The sequence below is a fragment of the Simochromis diagramma genome, unplaced genomic scaffold (genome assembly GCF_900408965.1).
Source record: "Simochromis diagramma unplaced genomic scaffold, fSimDia1.1 OVJJ01000822.1, whole genome shotgun sequence".
Lineage (NCBI taxonomy): Eukaryota > Metazoa > Chordata > Actinopteri > Cichliformes > Cichlidae > Simochromis > Simochromis diagramma.
Window position 1 is genome coordinate 1,218,109 of NW_024387520.1, and position 16,468 is coordinate 1,234,576.

General features: G+C 40.3%; 1 protein-coding gene across 13 annotated transcripts; it reads left to right on the top strand.

Annotated features, from left to right (window-relative positions):
- The first annotated feature begins 595 nt into the window (after positions 1 to 595).
- Positions 596 to 16,441, top strand: git2a (G protein-coupled receptor kinase interacting ArfGAP 2a). Of its 13 annotated transcripts, none has more exons than XM_040019127.1 (22): positions 597 to 861; positions 979 to 1,060; positions 3,811 to 3,944; positions 4,290 to 4,402; positions 4,562 to 4,667; positions 4,801 to 4,887; positions 5,005 to 5,135; positions 5,226 to 5,320; positions 6,587 to 6,632; positions 6,939 to 6,944; positions 7,044 to 7,095; positions 7,183 to 7,255; positions 7,384 to 7,481; positions 7,614 to 7,725; positions 7,827 to 7,969; positions 8,062 to 8,211; positions 10,999 to 11,247; positions 12,132 to 12,221; positions 13,534 to 13,616; positions 13,740 to 13,931; positions 14,872 to 14,935; positions 15,079 to 16,441. In XM_040019127.1, exons 2-22 carry the CDS (start codon positions 1,009 to 1,011, stop codon positions 15,289 to 15,291), a joined length of 2,289 nt encoding a protein of 762 aa, XP_039875061.1. In that variant the 5' UTR covers positions 597 to 861; positions 979 to 1,008; the 3' UTR covers positions 15,292 to 16,441. The 13 variants fall into 13 exon arrangements, with proteins under 13 accessions (XP_039875073.1, XP_039875061.1, XP_039875062.1 ...); XM_040019128.1 differs by having other exon boundaries at positions 7,047 to 7,095; positions 13,737 to 13,931; XM_040019126.1 differs by having other exon boundaries at positions 598 to 861; positions 13,737 to 13,931.
- Positions 16,442 to 16,468: the final 27 nt, after the last annotated feature.

Below are 16,468 nucleotides of genomic sequence, written 5' to 3' on the forward strand. Positions count from 1 at the left end.
TACGTTTTGAGGGAGGGGGTGGATGCCGGTTAAAAATCTAAATCTGTACCGCCAGGTTATAATGTACATAACTACGCCTGCTAAATTTAAAGATAGTATATAACGTTGTATGTATCCGGCTTATTGTTTTAAACTTCACAAATCAATATTAATTAAAAACTCATCTGTCTCAGTTACGTTCGGTGCCTTTTTCTGCTCTACGCAGTCAAATTTTAATACATGATTTAATACACATGACTGTTTTCACGTCTTGTATCTGGGTTGGTCACTTGCCGTTTTTGTTTTTTTAATCTAAAATTGCATCAGTGTTAAAGATGTACAAAGCGCGATTTAAAAGGCTGTCGGTAGGTGAACATGTATGGAGATGAATTTAAGACATAAAAAAATACTACAGTGTACTCCAAGGTGAGTAGATCAAACTCACCTCTTTTAGGGAAAATTAAAACCCTGATTTTAATCTGTCAGGTTGTGTACCGACAAAAACGAGCTCCACAAGTATTGTGTTGTATTCATATTTCATGTTTACCCGTAGCTATAAAATTAGAGAATCGGAACAAATTTCAAGCAGGACTTATTCGTATTATTTTGAGAGGTTTATTTCCTGAGAGTCAAAACTATGGGCAAAGTAAACCACAATTATAGGTCACAGTCACAACTGCCTCTGGGATCGCGCTAGCGCTAAATGCTGCTGTCTAGAGGCAGAGGAGTAAACTACCAAGTGTGCACAGGCTAGTTAGCTAATCAGGTGGCTGCTCAGTCAGCTCACTTGCAGACGAGCGGCGTTGTAGCGGGAGGAAATGTTATCATGGTCATAACTCCAACGCTAGCCAAAACGAAAAGGCTCGCAACGGTTAAAAGGAAGTAAGTACGATAGTTAGTTGTTGGATTATTTTTAATTTGCTGGGTTTAGCTAACGCGGAAGGCATCTTAACAGAGTAATCAATGGTTAGCATAACGGACACAATTTCCTCTACTCAGTTTTAAAAGGCGTTTCTTCCCGAGTTGAGGATGTCTAAACGCCTGCGAAACACTGAGGTCTGCGCAGATTGCTGTGTCCCAGGTAAGTAAAACTCACACCATCTATGCAGTGTTTGTCTGTTAGCTGACATTTGGTGCTTAAGAAACACCCCAAATCCAAATAAATCCGATTAGCAGCGCTGGCAACACGTTGGTTTCTCTTTACAGTAATTTAGGGTATCCAGTTTACCCAGTTAGTATTCATGTCTAACGCCATAGCTCCCTTCATGAAAGGAGTTTTTAGGGTGCCGCTTGGTTTAATAACCAACCAAAACCCTATTATAATTATATGATATGTCCCTTTTATATGCCCGTTATAAAATTAACTTTCAACTGCTGGGATTAACTGTTTCTCATGAGTAAAGTGCAATAAAAAAGGGGGCATAACAGTGGTCTTCTGGCACGATGTAACTCAGCTGAACTAAAGGTGTTAATGAGTAATGACTGTATTGTATTTCCTACTGTATTCATAAAGATTTGATTATTTAAAAAAGTCGTTGCATCATTAACCCAAATCTGCAGTCCGTGTCATCTGTAACCAGTCACTTGTAATGTAATAGAGTAAAAAAAATAGTGCTATAACCACTTATATGGCATCAGGGTACACCAGCACTCTCTAACAGAGCTTTGTTTTTCGGGACCAATGGCACCAAGCTCTGAGAGCTGAGCATACAATTGTTGTATTGTGTCTGAGGCTGTACTTACAGAAGTTCCACTTGTATAGAAATGACGTGATGCTGTTCAGCAGGCACAGGAAGCAAAACAGGATGCTGAGTGAATTGACCGCATACTCAATGCAGGAGAGATTTTATTTTTCTTCTTCTTGTGGCGACATAATGCACTGTAGATTAAACAAAGTCTAATAATAGAAAATACATCGGTTTGTTTTGCATCATTCAGCGGAACGCAAATATTAAGAAGCTCGTCTGTCATCATGTCACTCATGTCATTAGTTAACCCTGAGCTCTCCTCAGCAGCTGCCCTGGATTGCCCCACTTTATGGCTGCTACCAGTTGTTGGGTGTGAATATTTTTAGCGTTTCAAGATGTGGTATTAAATTTAGCAGCACGTGCTGAGGAGAGCACTGAGACTCGGGAGGTCCTGAGGGACAGTTGTTAGAAGGAGATTCTGAAAACTCGGGGACCAGGAGCCACAATCTGTCCAGCGACCTCCTGCATCTGTTGCTCCTGCACTGCAGCTGCTGTTGAGATTTTTACAGCGCCTGTCCCGTCACTCTATCTGCTTGAAACTCAGTGGGCTTTAGTGTTGTATCATTTTACAGTGTTTCTAGTCTTGATGTTTGCTGTCAAGAAGAGTCTGTGCACAGATGGAAGACAACTCTGTGACTTTTGCACTGCATGAACCGTGCAAAATAGGCCAAGGTTAAGTAAACACATTTATTTTGGTCACAGAGTCATAGTACACTTTTAATTCATAGGGCAAAAAACACCACGCATTAGGTTAATATTGCAGCTCAGTTCTAAGATTATTAGTTCTTCAGGTATTTTCTTTATAGTGCTTTGAAAGAGGAAGCTGCTTTGTTAGTCTTCACTTCCTTTTTACACAACCCATAGCTTCACCTAAATCTGCAGTCAGAAAGGCGATACATGACTATGAATGTGACCTTTTTCACAGCCTGTTTTGAGTTTGGCTTTTTCTTTTCTTTCTTTCTTGGATTGTGTTTTTCTTCATTAGATCTTAAAGCATCCACTCAGCATCTTGTGATATTATTATGTTTAATTATATGACATATAATACATTGTGATCTAGTGTCCAGAAATTTAATGAAAACTCCAACACCAACATTTTGTTAATCCCATGTGTTGAAAGCCAATGAAGATTTTTTTATAAATAAAATATATGAAATAACTATTTTGAAAAGCCTCAGCTATTTCTTCCAGCAGGACACTAGTTTTCAGCGAATGCCACTTGAGCAGGATTAAACAGCATATTTTTCAGGGACCTTTCTCAGCTATAGATAACTATATGTTTGTTTTCTCAGAGCGGGTCTGGGGACAGCTTTGTGCTAAAGGGTCCTCAAAATAATATGCTTTAACTCATAAAATCATGCCATAGCAATCAAAAACTAAATACCTTATACATATGGGGACTATTTACGCTATCAAAACAATCAGATTCTGTCGATTATTTCATTCTGTGGGATCTTTGGCCCAACTGAAATTCTTATGTTGTCTCGAAACTCCGATATTATCCCTTTCTGTCATGAAATCACAACTCTTTTTAGGGTGCTAGGAACCTAAAAGATAGTTGTCTTAAGCCCAATTCAGCTAAATCTGTCAGAATTATGAGGGATCCATGTAAAACGGTTACTTCTGTGCCTCTAAACATTTGAGAGCTCATTTTTGTAGGTGCGTAATGGTGTGTGTGAAGTACTGATATCAGTGTGGCTTGGCTATAGTTTTCAAGAGTCTTATGGCACAGAAGAATAAACCGTATTAAACTTTGGGTAAATTAGCAGTACTTGTGAGTAAGAACTATCAAATGATGTTTTTTCCTTGGACAAAAAAGCAAAATATCATAATTATTACCAAGTAAGCACCTGCCTGTAGTAGTCATCTTACAACAGCGGTAACAGGATACTCTTTGGGTCCAGCTTGTTGTCGAAAGAGAAGCACTGAGTTGATTTGAATGATGATAAAAAGAGAAAGAAAGATTAACTTCCTCGGCTTGATCAAAGTAAAACCAGTGAACTGCTCGAACTCCAAGATTATACTCTAAGTGCACAATTTATCTATCATAATTGTGACCTGGTTGTTTTCTGTTCTCGCTCAGAACCTCGCTGGGCCTCGGTGAACAGAGGCGTGTTGATCTGCGACGAGTGCTGCAGTGTACATCGGAGCCTGGGCAGACACAGCTCCCAAGTGCGCCACCTGACGCACACGCCATGGCCCCCTACGCAGCTGCAGGTAAATAATCCTCAACAGAAATATTTTGATCATTCAGCTGTTGCATGCATATTTATTCTGTTGGCTGTGAACTTGTCTTACTTGTAGTTTCTGTGCTTAGATGCTGAACTAAAGCCATTAGAGCATGTTATACTTGGGTTTGGGTTAGTATTACTTCAGTTTTAAATTCAGTAGAGCTGTATGACATCAAGTGCAGCAGATCCCCTGAGGTGTATTGATTTTTGTCCAAATATAGCAAGTGCAGCACAGGAAGGGGATTTAGTTATTTATTTTCCCCTCACCATTTGAAGGTCTAAATCAATATGACAAATTATACACGATGCTTTCCTTTTTAATCTAACCTAGATGGTTCAGACATTATACAACAACGGTGCGAATTCAATTTGGGAGCACTCCCTTCTGGACCCTGCGTCTGTGACGAGTGGAAAACGCAAGGCCAACCCTCAGGACAAACTCCAGTGAGTCATAAATGTTTGGAAATGATTATGGAGTACTTTTTTGTTTTTTAATAAAAAAATGACAATGGACTCTCTTGCTGCTTTCTCATTCATAGTCTCTCAATGTCTTTTGTGTGTGTGTGTGTGTGTGTGTGTGTGTGTTTCATGGCATCCCAAAAGTCCAAACAAATCAGAGTTTATAAGAGCCAAATATCAAATGCTGGTGTTTGTCCATCGCATACCTTGCCGAGAGGATGACAGCTCAACAGCCAAGGATTTAAGCAAGGTGAGGAGAAATGGTTGGGTACAGTGATCCACCAGGGAAAGAAAGGAAGCACGTTTTTGAACAGAGCTCTATTGTTGTGCTTTTTAAAGTCACAGTTAAATTTGTTTATTTCTTTTTTTTTTTTTTCCCCCAGCAACTTCACTCAAGCGTACGCACTGGTAATCTGGAGACTTGTTTGAGGCTGCTGACACTCGGAGCTCAAGCAAATTTCTTTCATCCTGTAAGACCTTCTGTATTTAAAAGTATCATTTCCGTGTTTTTGCATGTGTTTTTTTTTTTTCTGTCAAATTCTGGCTCATGTTCTGGCTTTTTTTATGTTGATCATTGTCTTGGGCAGGAAAAGGGAAGCACTCCTTTGCATGTAGCTGCAAAGGCTGGGCAAGTATCTCAGGTTGAACTGTTGACCGTTTATGGGGCAGATCCTGGTGCTCCAGACAGCAGAGGCAAAACTCCCATTGACTGTGCAAGGCAAGCCTACGTGTTTATTATTTAAAATAATTATTTATATATAAGACAAAATATTAAGCTTAATTTGACTTTTTAAATATGGTTTTGTAGAGAAGCTGGCCACAACGACCTGGCAGACAGGCTGGTGGAAATTCAGTATGAACTAACCGATCGACTGGCGTTTTACTTGTGTGGACGAAAACCAGGTAAGCGGAGATGTGTCATTTAAAATAAAAATTTTTAAAAAAGCTGAAAAAGCAGCATTTGCTGCTGCTGGGTGAGCAGTAATGTGCAAGAACTCTTGATGTTTTTGTAAAAATAAAATAGTATTTTTGCACCAACAAAGTGATTCTAAGAGCTTCTGGCTGAAAGCTTGGCATATCCGAGCATGCTGTGCAGTGTGGACTTAATAATTTTGAGAAAACTGGACTAGTGGAGGGCAAAAGAAGAAGTGGGAGACCTAAAAACAGCAGACGAACAGTATCTAAAAGTCATATCCTCAAGCAATGTGAAACAATCCAGCACAGACCGGATACAGGACCTGAGAGATCCATCCTGCCCTTCAGTTGATCCATCTACTGTTCACTGAACTGGGAGAAAAGGCCGAGGCAAAATTACACAAGAACAGGACTGAAAATCAGTGAGAACAGTTATAGTGTCAATTAAATGTGAACGTTTTGGTTCAAAGCATCTTTGATGTATACAGAGGAGGTCAGGAGAGAGGTACAAAAGTGAGTGTCTAGAGCTTGAAACAAGGTGGAGGCTCTGTCGTGGTTTGGGGCTCTATTTTAGTTAGTTAGGCATCAAAATTGATGGACTCATGAAAGCAAAACATTAATATCAGATGCAGTGCCATCTGGAAAACATCCTATTGGCATCAGCTTCATTTTTCATTATGACAATGATCCCAAACACATTGCAATGCAGTACAAGCAGACCTGGATTGAAAAACACACAATGGAATGCTAAGTCTTGGACTGGCCTCCCCAGAGCCCCGACATCAGCATTATTGAAGGAGTGTGTGATCATCCTGTTAGAGAACAGAACAAAAGGCAGCCAACATCCAAAGAAGAGCTTTGAGTGTCCTTCAACGACCCTCGAGAACTATTCCTGAAGACTACTTCAAGAAATGACAAGAAAGCTGCCTAAGAGGCTGTGTTAAAGAATAAAGGTGGTGATAGGCCCTTTATTCTTTAACTTTCAAGCTCAATAGAATTCTGTCTTTGCATTAATACTATATAATAGCTGCACCTATTTCTTCTTTTACTTTGAAAGTATAAAAAATAAGGGGTGGCTTGAGACTTTTGCACAGTGCTGTAGTTGTTTTAGTGATGTGGCTCTACAGCTGATCAAATTTGCTTATGAGCTAAATACAGATTTTAAATGGTGATTAACAGAAAGTGAATACATTTCCTGTAATTGCCCCGGAGGATTTTGGCACTTATCCAGAACTTTCGCGTTGTTCCTTTCAGATCATAAAAGTGGCCAGCACTTCATCGTTCCACAAATGGCCGACAGGTAAGAAAGCAGAAGCTGTACGTCAGTATGATGCATGTCTACCAATTAACATGCGCCTGAGTGAATGAGTTTACCGTAAGTTGAACTGAGCCAGCAGAGTGAATGCAGTGAGGCATTTAGTGATGGTTGTTTTAGTTGTGAGTCTTGTTCTGACATGAAGTTAAGCTTGCTGCAGTCTTTTAAACAGACTGAGGGAAGTTTTCATTATTAGCTCTAATTTCAAAGCAGAAAAAGAGCAGAAAAATACTTTTGCACGGCAAATGACACATGCGATCTGTTTTAACTGCTTTCATTTATTGGGATCAGGAACATGTAAGTATTACTGAAAATAAACTGCATTATAGTAGCAATAGACCTACAAACCTACGAATTTATTAACAAATGTTCACAAATACAATTTTCTGTTTGCAGCAGTGCAGATTTATCGGAACTTGCAAAGGCAGCGAAAAAGAAACTGCAGTCTGTAAGTGTTTTCACTGTGTTTCACTTTAAATATTCTCCCCTGAAGTTTGCTCAGGTGTGACTTTTCTTTCTTTTCTATTTAATGTAGCTCAGTAATCATTTATTTGAGGAGCTGGCCATGGACGTGTATGATGAAGTGGACAGGCGAGAGACTGATGCAGGTAGAGTTTTACCCCTTACCAGAGGACTCAAATGCATCTATAGTGGTATTCACACGCACTCTTCAACACCTCCACTAGCATTGCAGCTGTACTTGCGCCTTAAACAGCACTCTGCTCATTCTCTGCAGTGTGGTTGGCAACACAGAATCACAGCACGCTGGTCACAGAGACAACTGTGGTTCCTTTCCTTCCTGTGAATCCGGAGTATTCATCGACACGAAACCAGGCAAGTCAGCTGTGCAGAACACCCCTGCAAACGTGGTTGTGTTGGTTTTCTCTCTGTTGTTACCTTAAAGGTTGTGCATTGTTTGTGTAATTTCTTTGTGGTTTTTTTTCTTTCTTTCTGTGTGTTATTTAGGGGCGACAAAAGCTTGCAAGATTTAATGCACATGAATTTGCAACTTTGGTCATTGACATATTAAGTGAAGCAAAGCGCAGACAGCAAGGGAATCCGATAGTCAGTCCCAAAGGTCAGTGTCTTCTTGTTACTTTCTTCAAAAATCCCCCCGACACCGAGTCTCATGAAGATACAGAGTAACAAAACAAGTTGTTTTTTTCTTGTTTGTCCTAGATAACGTTGAACTTATCATGAAGAACGTGGCCGTCAGACACTGTAGTGATAGCCAGGACAATGACCAGCCTGACTATGATAGTGTGGCATCTGATGAGGATACAGATCAAGAACTCCCATCAAGCAAAGGAGACAGGACCAAGGTACCCAGACAGTATTTTCAGAAACTAAAACCCTGAATGAAATCTCTTTTGCATCATTCACCTCTTTATTTTGTTTGGCATGTCTTTAACAGAGCTTGGACTCGGACCTCTCAGACGGACCCATCACTATGCAAGAATACCTGGAGGTGAAAACCGCCCTCTCTGCCTCTGAAGCAAAGATCCAGCAACTCATGAAAGCAAACAACAGTCTGAGCGATGAGCTGAGGCTCATGCAGAAAAAGGTACCCACCGCGCTCCACCCGTAAGATCACTAACATCGAGGGCCGGACTAGAAGGGGCGGGGGCACAGCGGTCAGCAGAGCACTTCTCCTGCACAGTGCGAACGCTCTCTGGTGTGGAGGCCCAGCCTGTGTTTAGTAATCACGGCCGAACCACCTGAATAGGAATGCTCTGTGGTACGATAAGGCTGCTGTGACACCCTGCTGGTCCACCCTCTGTTATGGCCAGCATGTTCAATTTTCAGAGTCTGAATGTAAACCAGAGATTTCTGTTTTGTTTTTTTTTTCCTTTTTGTGTGTGTGTGTTTTGGTTTAACACCAAAGTCACTTTTCCCACCTAATTTATAAATTAAAGTTAAAGCCGGTCTAATGTTACTAACAAGCATGTTTGAAGAAAAAGCATGATATAATTGATGATGATGGGTTTTTTTTGTTTTGTTTTTTTTGTTTTGTTTTTAATCCCTTTGATAATACACAGTGACTAACTGAAATTGTATGTGTGTGCCTTGCTTTGTCATATATACTGTGTTTACTGCAATGAATGTTTTTGGATGATTTCCAGCTGTTTGGGGGAACATACTTTAGCACATGTGGATTTTTTGTTTGGCTATTTTTCACAGAACACCTCACCTTATACTGTTACACTCAACTGATGATTTAATGGGAGACATTTGAGATTTATACAGTTTTAGCTTGCTAAAACTAAACCAAATTGGAAGTTATTAAGTTACTATTTACTTATTTGGTAAAGTAAACCTGGTATAAAGTTTACCCAGGGTAAAGTAACAGTGATGTTACAATGTTGTCGTTTTACTTTTAGAGCTGATGAAGAGCATCTAGAGCATTCACGTAGCTGCACTCAGTCTGCTGTTGTTTCTCCCCCTGCAGTAAACTGTAGCACACAGCATCATTTAGATAAAGATGTAGTGGAGAAAACGTGCAGCACTGTGGCTTTTCTTGGCTTACTGTGGTTGTACCTTGTAGTTTCAAAAGTACAAATGTTTCTTATTTTGTTAGCTTTTTATATTTAAATATCAGTTCATGATCACATAAGCACAATCTTTAGCTTTATCGCTATTAATCTTCATCACAGTTTTAAAGTAGTTGTAGTATTTAAGGCCAGTGTATTCTTGATCAAATCTTGATGTTTAGAGCATCCCTGAATCCCTTTATAATTCCTGAGTCAGTCTGTTAGTGCTGTAAACCTGGAAGAAGAACCGTGGAAAGCTTTGGATTTCTGCATTGGTTAAGCTATAAAATGTGGTCCGCTAATGATCTCAGTCACAGGTATAGACCAACACAATGACTCTCCACAAATGCAACAAAAATACACAAACTGTTGTATTTTTCGTTGACACCGAGTTAGCACTTACTTCAGGTTTGGGGGGGAATAAGTGAACTCTTTAATGTTATTGAACTTCCTTTACCAACCATAGTTTCTAGCGGGTGTTTCCTGTAGCTTCTTATGAGATTTGCACAACATTGAGGAATTTTGGACAGTTTCTTCGGAAGTTCATCAGGATTTCTGGAAGATCTTGAACAGCCTGCATTGGGCTGTGCTACAACATCTTATCTGGGTTAAGTCAGATTCTCACGTGATCTTTGAAAAAGGTGGGGAAACAGGGTAAAGGTTTCTGAGACGACTTCACCCAAGGTGCAAGAAGAAGAGCAAACATCTGAAAAGGTTGAAGCATTTTCAAAAACCTGAAAAACCTTGTCCTCTTTTTCAATTAGTCTGTCTCCATTGCCTTGTTACGTCATTGAACCTCAGCCTCCAGACCCTCAGGCAGCAAAGCATTCCCAAACCATGATGCTCTCTTCACCATACTTTTTCTGTTTAATTTAAGCCAAATTGTTTTTTCATCCATGCTTTAGTAGTATTTTCCAGCTTTGTCCACCTCTAGTCCTCCTAAACCTCTATATTCCTCCTAGATATTGTTCATAGACTGACTTGGATCACGTGACTTAAAGTACTTCTGGAGAAATCTGTGTCATAGAGGTTCACTTACTTTTTCCTGCTTATACTGGGAGGGATTATTCAGTGTGGGTTTTTTTTTTTGTTTTTTTTTTTTAATTGGTTTCGTCAGATTGTGTTGGTCTATAATTGTAACTTGGGTGAAGATCAGACCATGTTTATTAGTTTTTCATGCAGCAATCATGATTATTCCAAAGCGTTCACAAACCTTTCCTTGCAGCTGAATCTTTGACTTGAACTGCACCTGTGTTTCTTACCTGTACAATGATCTTTTGCTTGCTTATCTTGAGCTTTGCACTGATAGGCAAAAAGAATCCACCCAAACCAAAATTCATGTTATTCCTTTGATGCTGTTTCAGACGAGACCTTGAATTTGAATTTCCCTGCGCTATAGATACTTAACTACTGGATACTGTTGTCAAGTAAACAGAATCTAAAGCTGTTTGAATATGAATGGCAATGTTAGTAATGATTAGTGAAGGGTACTCAGCAAGACACTTTTCTATAGGAGGGGTGTTGTGATGAAAATCTATCAGAGCTTTGAGTGAGCATTCTCTCCATAGCTATGGACTTTTTTTTTTTTTTTATAATTCATTCATAGTTGTGAAAACAGCTTCAGGTTTTGTATATTGGTGACGTGCCAGAAAAGAACATGTTTCAAACTCTGTATCTGGAAAGATTGGTGGTTTCTGCCAAATTATAACCTTGGCAGTAGGAGCGGCAACAATCTATCAAAATTTAAATAGTGCTATCTAGAGAAACAGTGGTATTAAAGCTAAGCGCCCCTCTTAGTGTATTACTGACATCTCTTCCAGCTGCAATCTCTGCAAAGCGAGAACACCTCTCTCAGGCGGCAGGTCACTACCAATATCTATCAGATCCCCAGCGGTACAGACTACCCTGACCCCTCCAGTCCCTCTGCCCTGAAACGCCGGCAGTCTGCACGGGCCAGTCGGCCCATGTCTATGTATGAGACCGGCTCAGGCCTGAAGCCCTATCTCCCTAAAGGGGAAACTCCCTACTCAGAGGAGGGAATCCCCACCCTTCAATCCTTCCCAACTCATGTAAGTAAGACCTGTTCCCTGCTCTCCTTTGCCATTTCCACTCAGTGACTGTCCCTCATGTCTTCATCCTGTCTGCAGACATTTTCCCCTGCCTGTGTTTGTGTCTCTCCTTACTCATTTTCCACTACGCACGTTTTATTTTGTTTTGTTTTGGGTGTTTTTTTGTTTTTTGTTTTTTAATTTTTGGCTTCTTCAAAGACTGACTCATTAAAAACCACAATGCGATGCAATGTTAGATAGAGCCAGAGCAATCGCAATATGTGTCCAGTTTAATAACACACACACATCTGCAAACATCTGTTGTTAATGGGAGTGCTGCCTTTTTTATTTTTTTGCTAGACAAGACTTAGTTGTACACGCAGAAACATGCTGTCATGGTTTGTGTTGGTTTGTACTGTGTTTTTTATGTTGATAAAGTATTAAACTGCCATACAAATACTCTGTGTTTTTGTAATGCACCATACATTTACACACTCACTTTAACTTTCCATCTGCTCTGTTTGGTTTTAATCCAAGCCTGTGACTTATAGTTTCTGATATTTTTTTCCCTTTATCAGCTCGTTTCCAGGCTATTCAGTGATATGTTTTTTTAGAGCACTGTACACCGAAAGGAAACAGTGGAGCTCAGGGAATAAAAATAGGAGGATTAAGCTCCATTGCATTGTCTTTGTACTATTGATTTATCCTAAGCTAAGAAAGACTTTTATTATTTTGAATTCAGTGCTCACGGTCTTTGCACAGCTTTGCATCGACTCCAGTCCATACACAGTATTTTTTTAATATCCATTCAGCTTTTTTGTAAGTCCGTATAAACAGGTCTTTTCATTTTAAGAAATCTGTGTGTGCGTGTCTGTGTTACATTATGATTTGAACCCTGTCTTTAGACGGAAAGGGGCGCTTTTGTGACCACCTCTTCATCCCTTCCCTCATTTCCATCCACCTTGTGTTGGTCGAAGGACGACAGTGCTCAAAAGGTTAAGTACATCCTAACTCGGTCTGCGTCTCGCGGGACGCCGCAAATCCCCTCGGAGCCCAATTCTACCCGTTCATCCTCTGTTCTCCTGCTCTTTATCTGCCCTGCATGAGCCATCCTTCCATCGGCTGTCCTCACCGCCAGATACCTGCCTTCATCAGCATCATCCTCATTGTCCTACTAAACAAATGGAATTTGTGGGGTTTTGTAAAGGCAAAACCTCTGCGTCACTGCTGAGCATTGAGCAGAAATCTGTGCTTGTCATGCAGCGCTGCTTTTTTTTGTGTTCTAGAAACTGGTATATGAGATGATATTAAAGTATTTTAGCAATCTATGTGAAGACAAAGGAAAGAAATTGCACATTATATATTGCTTTAGTTGGACTTTTTTTTTCCATTTGAAATACTCTAAGAATAAGACAAAGTTTCCTTCTGCCCTGTTTCTTACAAAATCTTAGCTACTTTGCTTTTACTTCTCTGACAACCAAACAGTGGAAATCTGTGAGTGGTTTGCAGTGTGAAGCGATTGATCATCTGCTAAGAGGACAATTTATGTAAGCATGAGATAATCCCACAATGTGCTGCATTTAGTATTGCATGCACAGAGAGGATTTTGCTCAGACTCTTGAACGCAGACTGTCAGAGTATGAACATGTTGTGTAGTACAGTGAACTTCCTGTTTTGTTTTTTTTTAAATGTAGCGTTGAGTGTGAATTTGCATAAAGTTAAGTCACGCTATCAGATCACAGCAAACCCTATATGGTATGAAGATAGCGTGCCTATGTTGTGTGGCATGCACCACTGAGCTCTGACTTCACATATGCAAGTGTGGGCCCTCTGGGGTTTACTTGTCTTTATTTTGGAGGAGAAAATCTTGTGCCGCATTTGTAAAGTAACGTTTTAGGGTTTGTTGCTTTCTGTGTGGCTGTTTTCAAATGTCACATGTAAATCCAGCCTTGCTTTGGCATTTCAAGAGGTTTCATAAGGTATTAGGAAAGGTAACAAGTGTCATACTAATGCAAATAAATGATATGATCTCAGCATAATCTGCTCTACTAATGTGAAATCTTTAAACTGTAGATGTGCTTTTGCTTTACAGCTTTACTGGCTTGTTTGATTCAGTCCTCTGCATCACCTTTACTTGTTTATACTCCACTTTGATGTGGCTGTGCAGTTTCATGTTGGCACAGCACACAGATGAGTCTTATGTTTTTGCTTTTTAGATGAAGAAAATGTATTTTCACCACAGTTGCTGCTGGGTTTTGCCGTGAGTAATACTGGATCTCTCTCATATTGTTCTTTCTTCCCTCCCAGGCTTCAAAATTGGAGAAGCAAAGCAGCATGCCAGAAAGTGACTATGACAACACGTTCAATGACTCGGAGATGGATGACTCGGGGTAAGAAAATCACCCAGAAGTCAGTGAGGCAAAGTGGTCTTCATGTACAGTTCAATGGGAAAAAACAGGTTTTTGCAGGGGGCTTGATTTGTTGTTTGGGGTTTTTTTTCACCCACTTAGCAGGTTCTGCAGGAGAGGGAGGCTGAGGAGCAGTGGCTGGCTGGGGGAGGGTAGCTCTATCCCTGAACTTGATGATTTGGAGATGGACTCTGACCCCACGCTTCCCAGCACAGAGGACGTCATCCGCAAGACCGAACAGATCACCAAGAATATCCAGGAGTTGCTGCGAGCTGCTCAGGAGAACAAACATGACAGGTCAGAATGAGATGAAAGTTTTTTGTTTTTTTTGTTTTTTATCAGTTCTGCAACGATTTATATATATATCTATATGTGTGTTTTTTTAAACTTTCGTTTCCTTGCTCTCATTTTAAACCTCAAGTTCCTCCTACATTCATAGCTACTCTGTTATAATTAGTTCCATGTAAGCCCTGTCATTTCCCCCTTTTTTTGTCCTGCTCTTGTCACTCTTCCTCCTCACTCTACTTCCTCTCTGCTCCGCTGTTATCATGTTGTTTTGGTGTCGCCACCAATCACTCCTGCCATCAGACCATGTGAGCGTGAAGGTGTGCGTCGGCTCAGGCACAGCCTGGGATGTTTCAGCACTCTGGTACCCTGGGCTGAGAAGGCCCCCTCTCCCCTTCAGCCGCTCAGCCTCCGGTCCCCCGACCCCACCTCCTGGTACTCTGGCTTCTGTCCCTGCCTCCCAGGCACAGTTTTATTTTCCTCTCCCTCAGACACTTTCTTCTTCTGGTCTTCCTCACCTGCTAACAAGCTGTCTCTTTTTCTGTCATATTGTGCTGCATGCTTGAGTATGCCGAGTTTCAAACATCAATTCATTTCATGTTTTATCTTCAAGCACTGACTTTGCTTTAGTTAGGTAAAAAAGGTAAGGTGCATCTGTGCAGTGACGTATAGCTGACAGCATATTTGTTTTTGATCTTGATGTTTTTTACTGTAGAATTAAAGTGCTGTTTACTTACAAGGTTTAAAATGTCTTTTAAATGGCATGTTTTGTAGGTAATCTGTCGATGATGGTGCATGGTGTGTTCTGAAAACTAAATTGCACCTCACTTTGTAAAGTAACCTGATTGCAGTGGTGATTAGCTAATTGATCATTCGTATCACTTTTATAACCATCGTATTTGTTACTTTCAGTTTACTTACTGACTGTGACTTCAATCTTTTCACCTCACAGCTTCATACCCTGCTCAGAAAGAATACATGTGGCTGTAACAGAAATGGCTGCCCTATTTCCTAAGGTAAATAGATTTTTTCTTGCAAAGAATGGATCTGCTAATTGTTTGTTATTTGACACCTGGATGCACACTGCACCCCGTTTCTGAAGAGGCCTGTGAGCAGACTTTTTCTATGTTTATTAAGATCATTTAATCTTCCTCTGCAGAAGCCGCGTTCAGAGACGGTGAGAGGCTCTCTGCGCTTGTTGACCTCCAGTGCGTGCAGGCTCCAGGGCGAGTGCCGGAAGGCGGTGCCTTCGGAGGGCTGCCCAGGACCGGACATGCAGCTGGTCACCCAGCAGGTCATCCAATGTGCTTATGACATTGCCAAGGCCGCCAAGCAGCTTGTCACCATCACCACAAAGGAAAATACCAACTAACAGCACTTACAGGGCTGCAAAGAAGTCAGCATCTCAGTTTTGTTTTTATACGCATTTATAGTTATTTTATTGTTTTTGTTTTTTGTATATGTGGTATATGCATGCCTTGTTTTTTAATTATTTATGAATAAGCATTGACAATATTTAAAGACAAAGTCTTGGCGTCAAGGGAAAAGTCAGAAACTTAGCCAGCTTTTGTAGAAGCACATTTTCTGATGGGGGGGATATGACTTTCCAGCTAACATGCTGGGGAAATAGCTTGTTCTGTCTTTGATAATTAGAATTACAAAATATCATTAAAGAGTTAATGCCTTGCATTAGGACAAAGAGCACAGTAAATTGATATGATACTGGTCAGTGTTATCAAACCAAAGCCATGCATGGATGCTGAAAAACCATAAATGAGCCATGAAATCGTTATCATTGGATGCTATTACAAACACTCTTGTAGCAAAAGGAGCTTCCTCTAATATATTGCACTGTTTAAGCATCGCTACACTGTAAAGTTTCAATATGAAAAAAGGAAAAAAAAAAACGAGCGTACGGTTTTGTTAGCTTCCATAAGTTGAAGACTTTACGCACACTTCAGTTTCAGCGCAATGCTGATAATGTTTGTTACACTGAGGGGAAAAAAAAAGTTATTAATATGACCTGCTCCCTGCCCAAGTGTAATCCAGTCTGCAGTGCACTTACTGCAGCTATTTATGTGTGCCCATTTGTCAAGTCAATAAATGCAAGAAACACTTGTTCAGGGGCCAAGTTATCATCTTCACCAGCACCGAGATGTTGTTGCATCAAGTTAGGATTATTTGGTGCGTTTCTAATAGGCTACCCATTGCACTGTACACTACAGCCACTCTTGGTGTTAATATTTAGTGCTAGTAACCATACTGTATGTATGTCCATGTGTATTGTGCTCCGTTCTGTTGCTGCTAGTTTTGTGTGTAATGTGCAACATATGGGATCCTGTAATACTGTGCTAGCCAATGTTCATCATCACCAGGTGTTGCAGATTTCATTTTCCTTCTGAAATCTGTTCTAAGTAACGTCCATCTCTGTGCTTGCATGGAGTGCAGGGATGCGTGATGAAGCAGAAGGTGCATTTTGGGGAAATAATTATTTTCTAAATAAACTTAATTTATAACTATAACTGGTTGTGGTTTGTAAATACAAAATG

Bases quoted from the DNA above. Each gene is read 5' to 3' on its own strand.
- git2a (XM_040019126.1), top strand. From the start codon at position 1,009: ATGTCTAAACGCCTGCGAAACACTGAGGTCTGCGCAGATTGCTGTGTC. The intron at 3,945-4,289 runs GTAAATAATCCT...AATCTAACCTAG, and splicing joins GGCCCCCTACGCAGCTGCAG to ATGGTTCAGACATTATACAA. The intron at 4,888-5,004 runs GTAAGACCTTCT...TGTCTTGGGCAG, and splicing joins AAGCAAATTTCTTTCATCCT to GAAAAGGGAAGCACTCCTTT.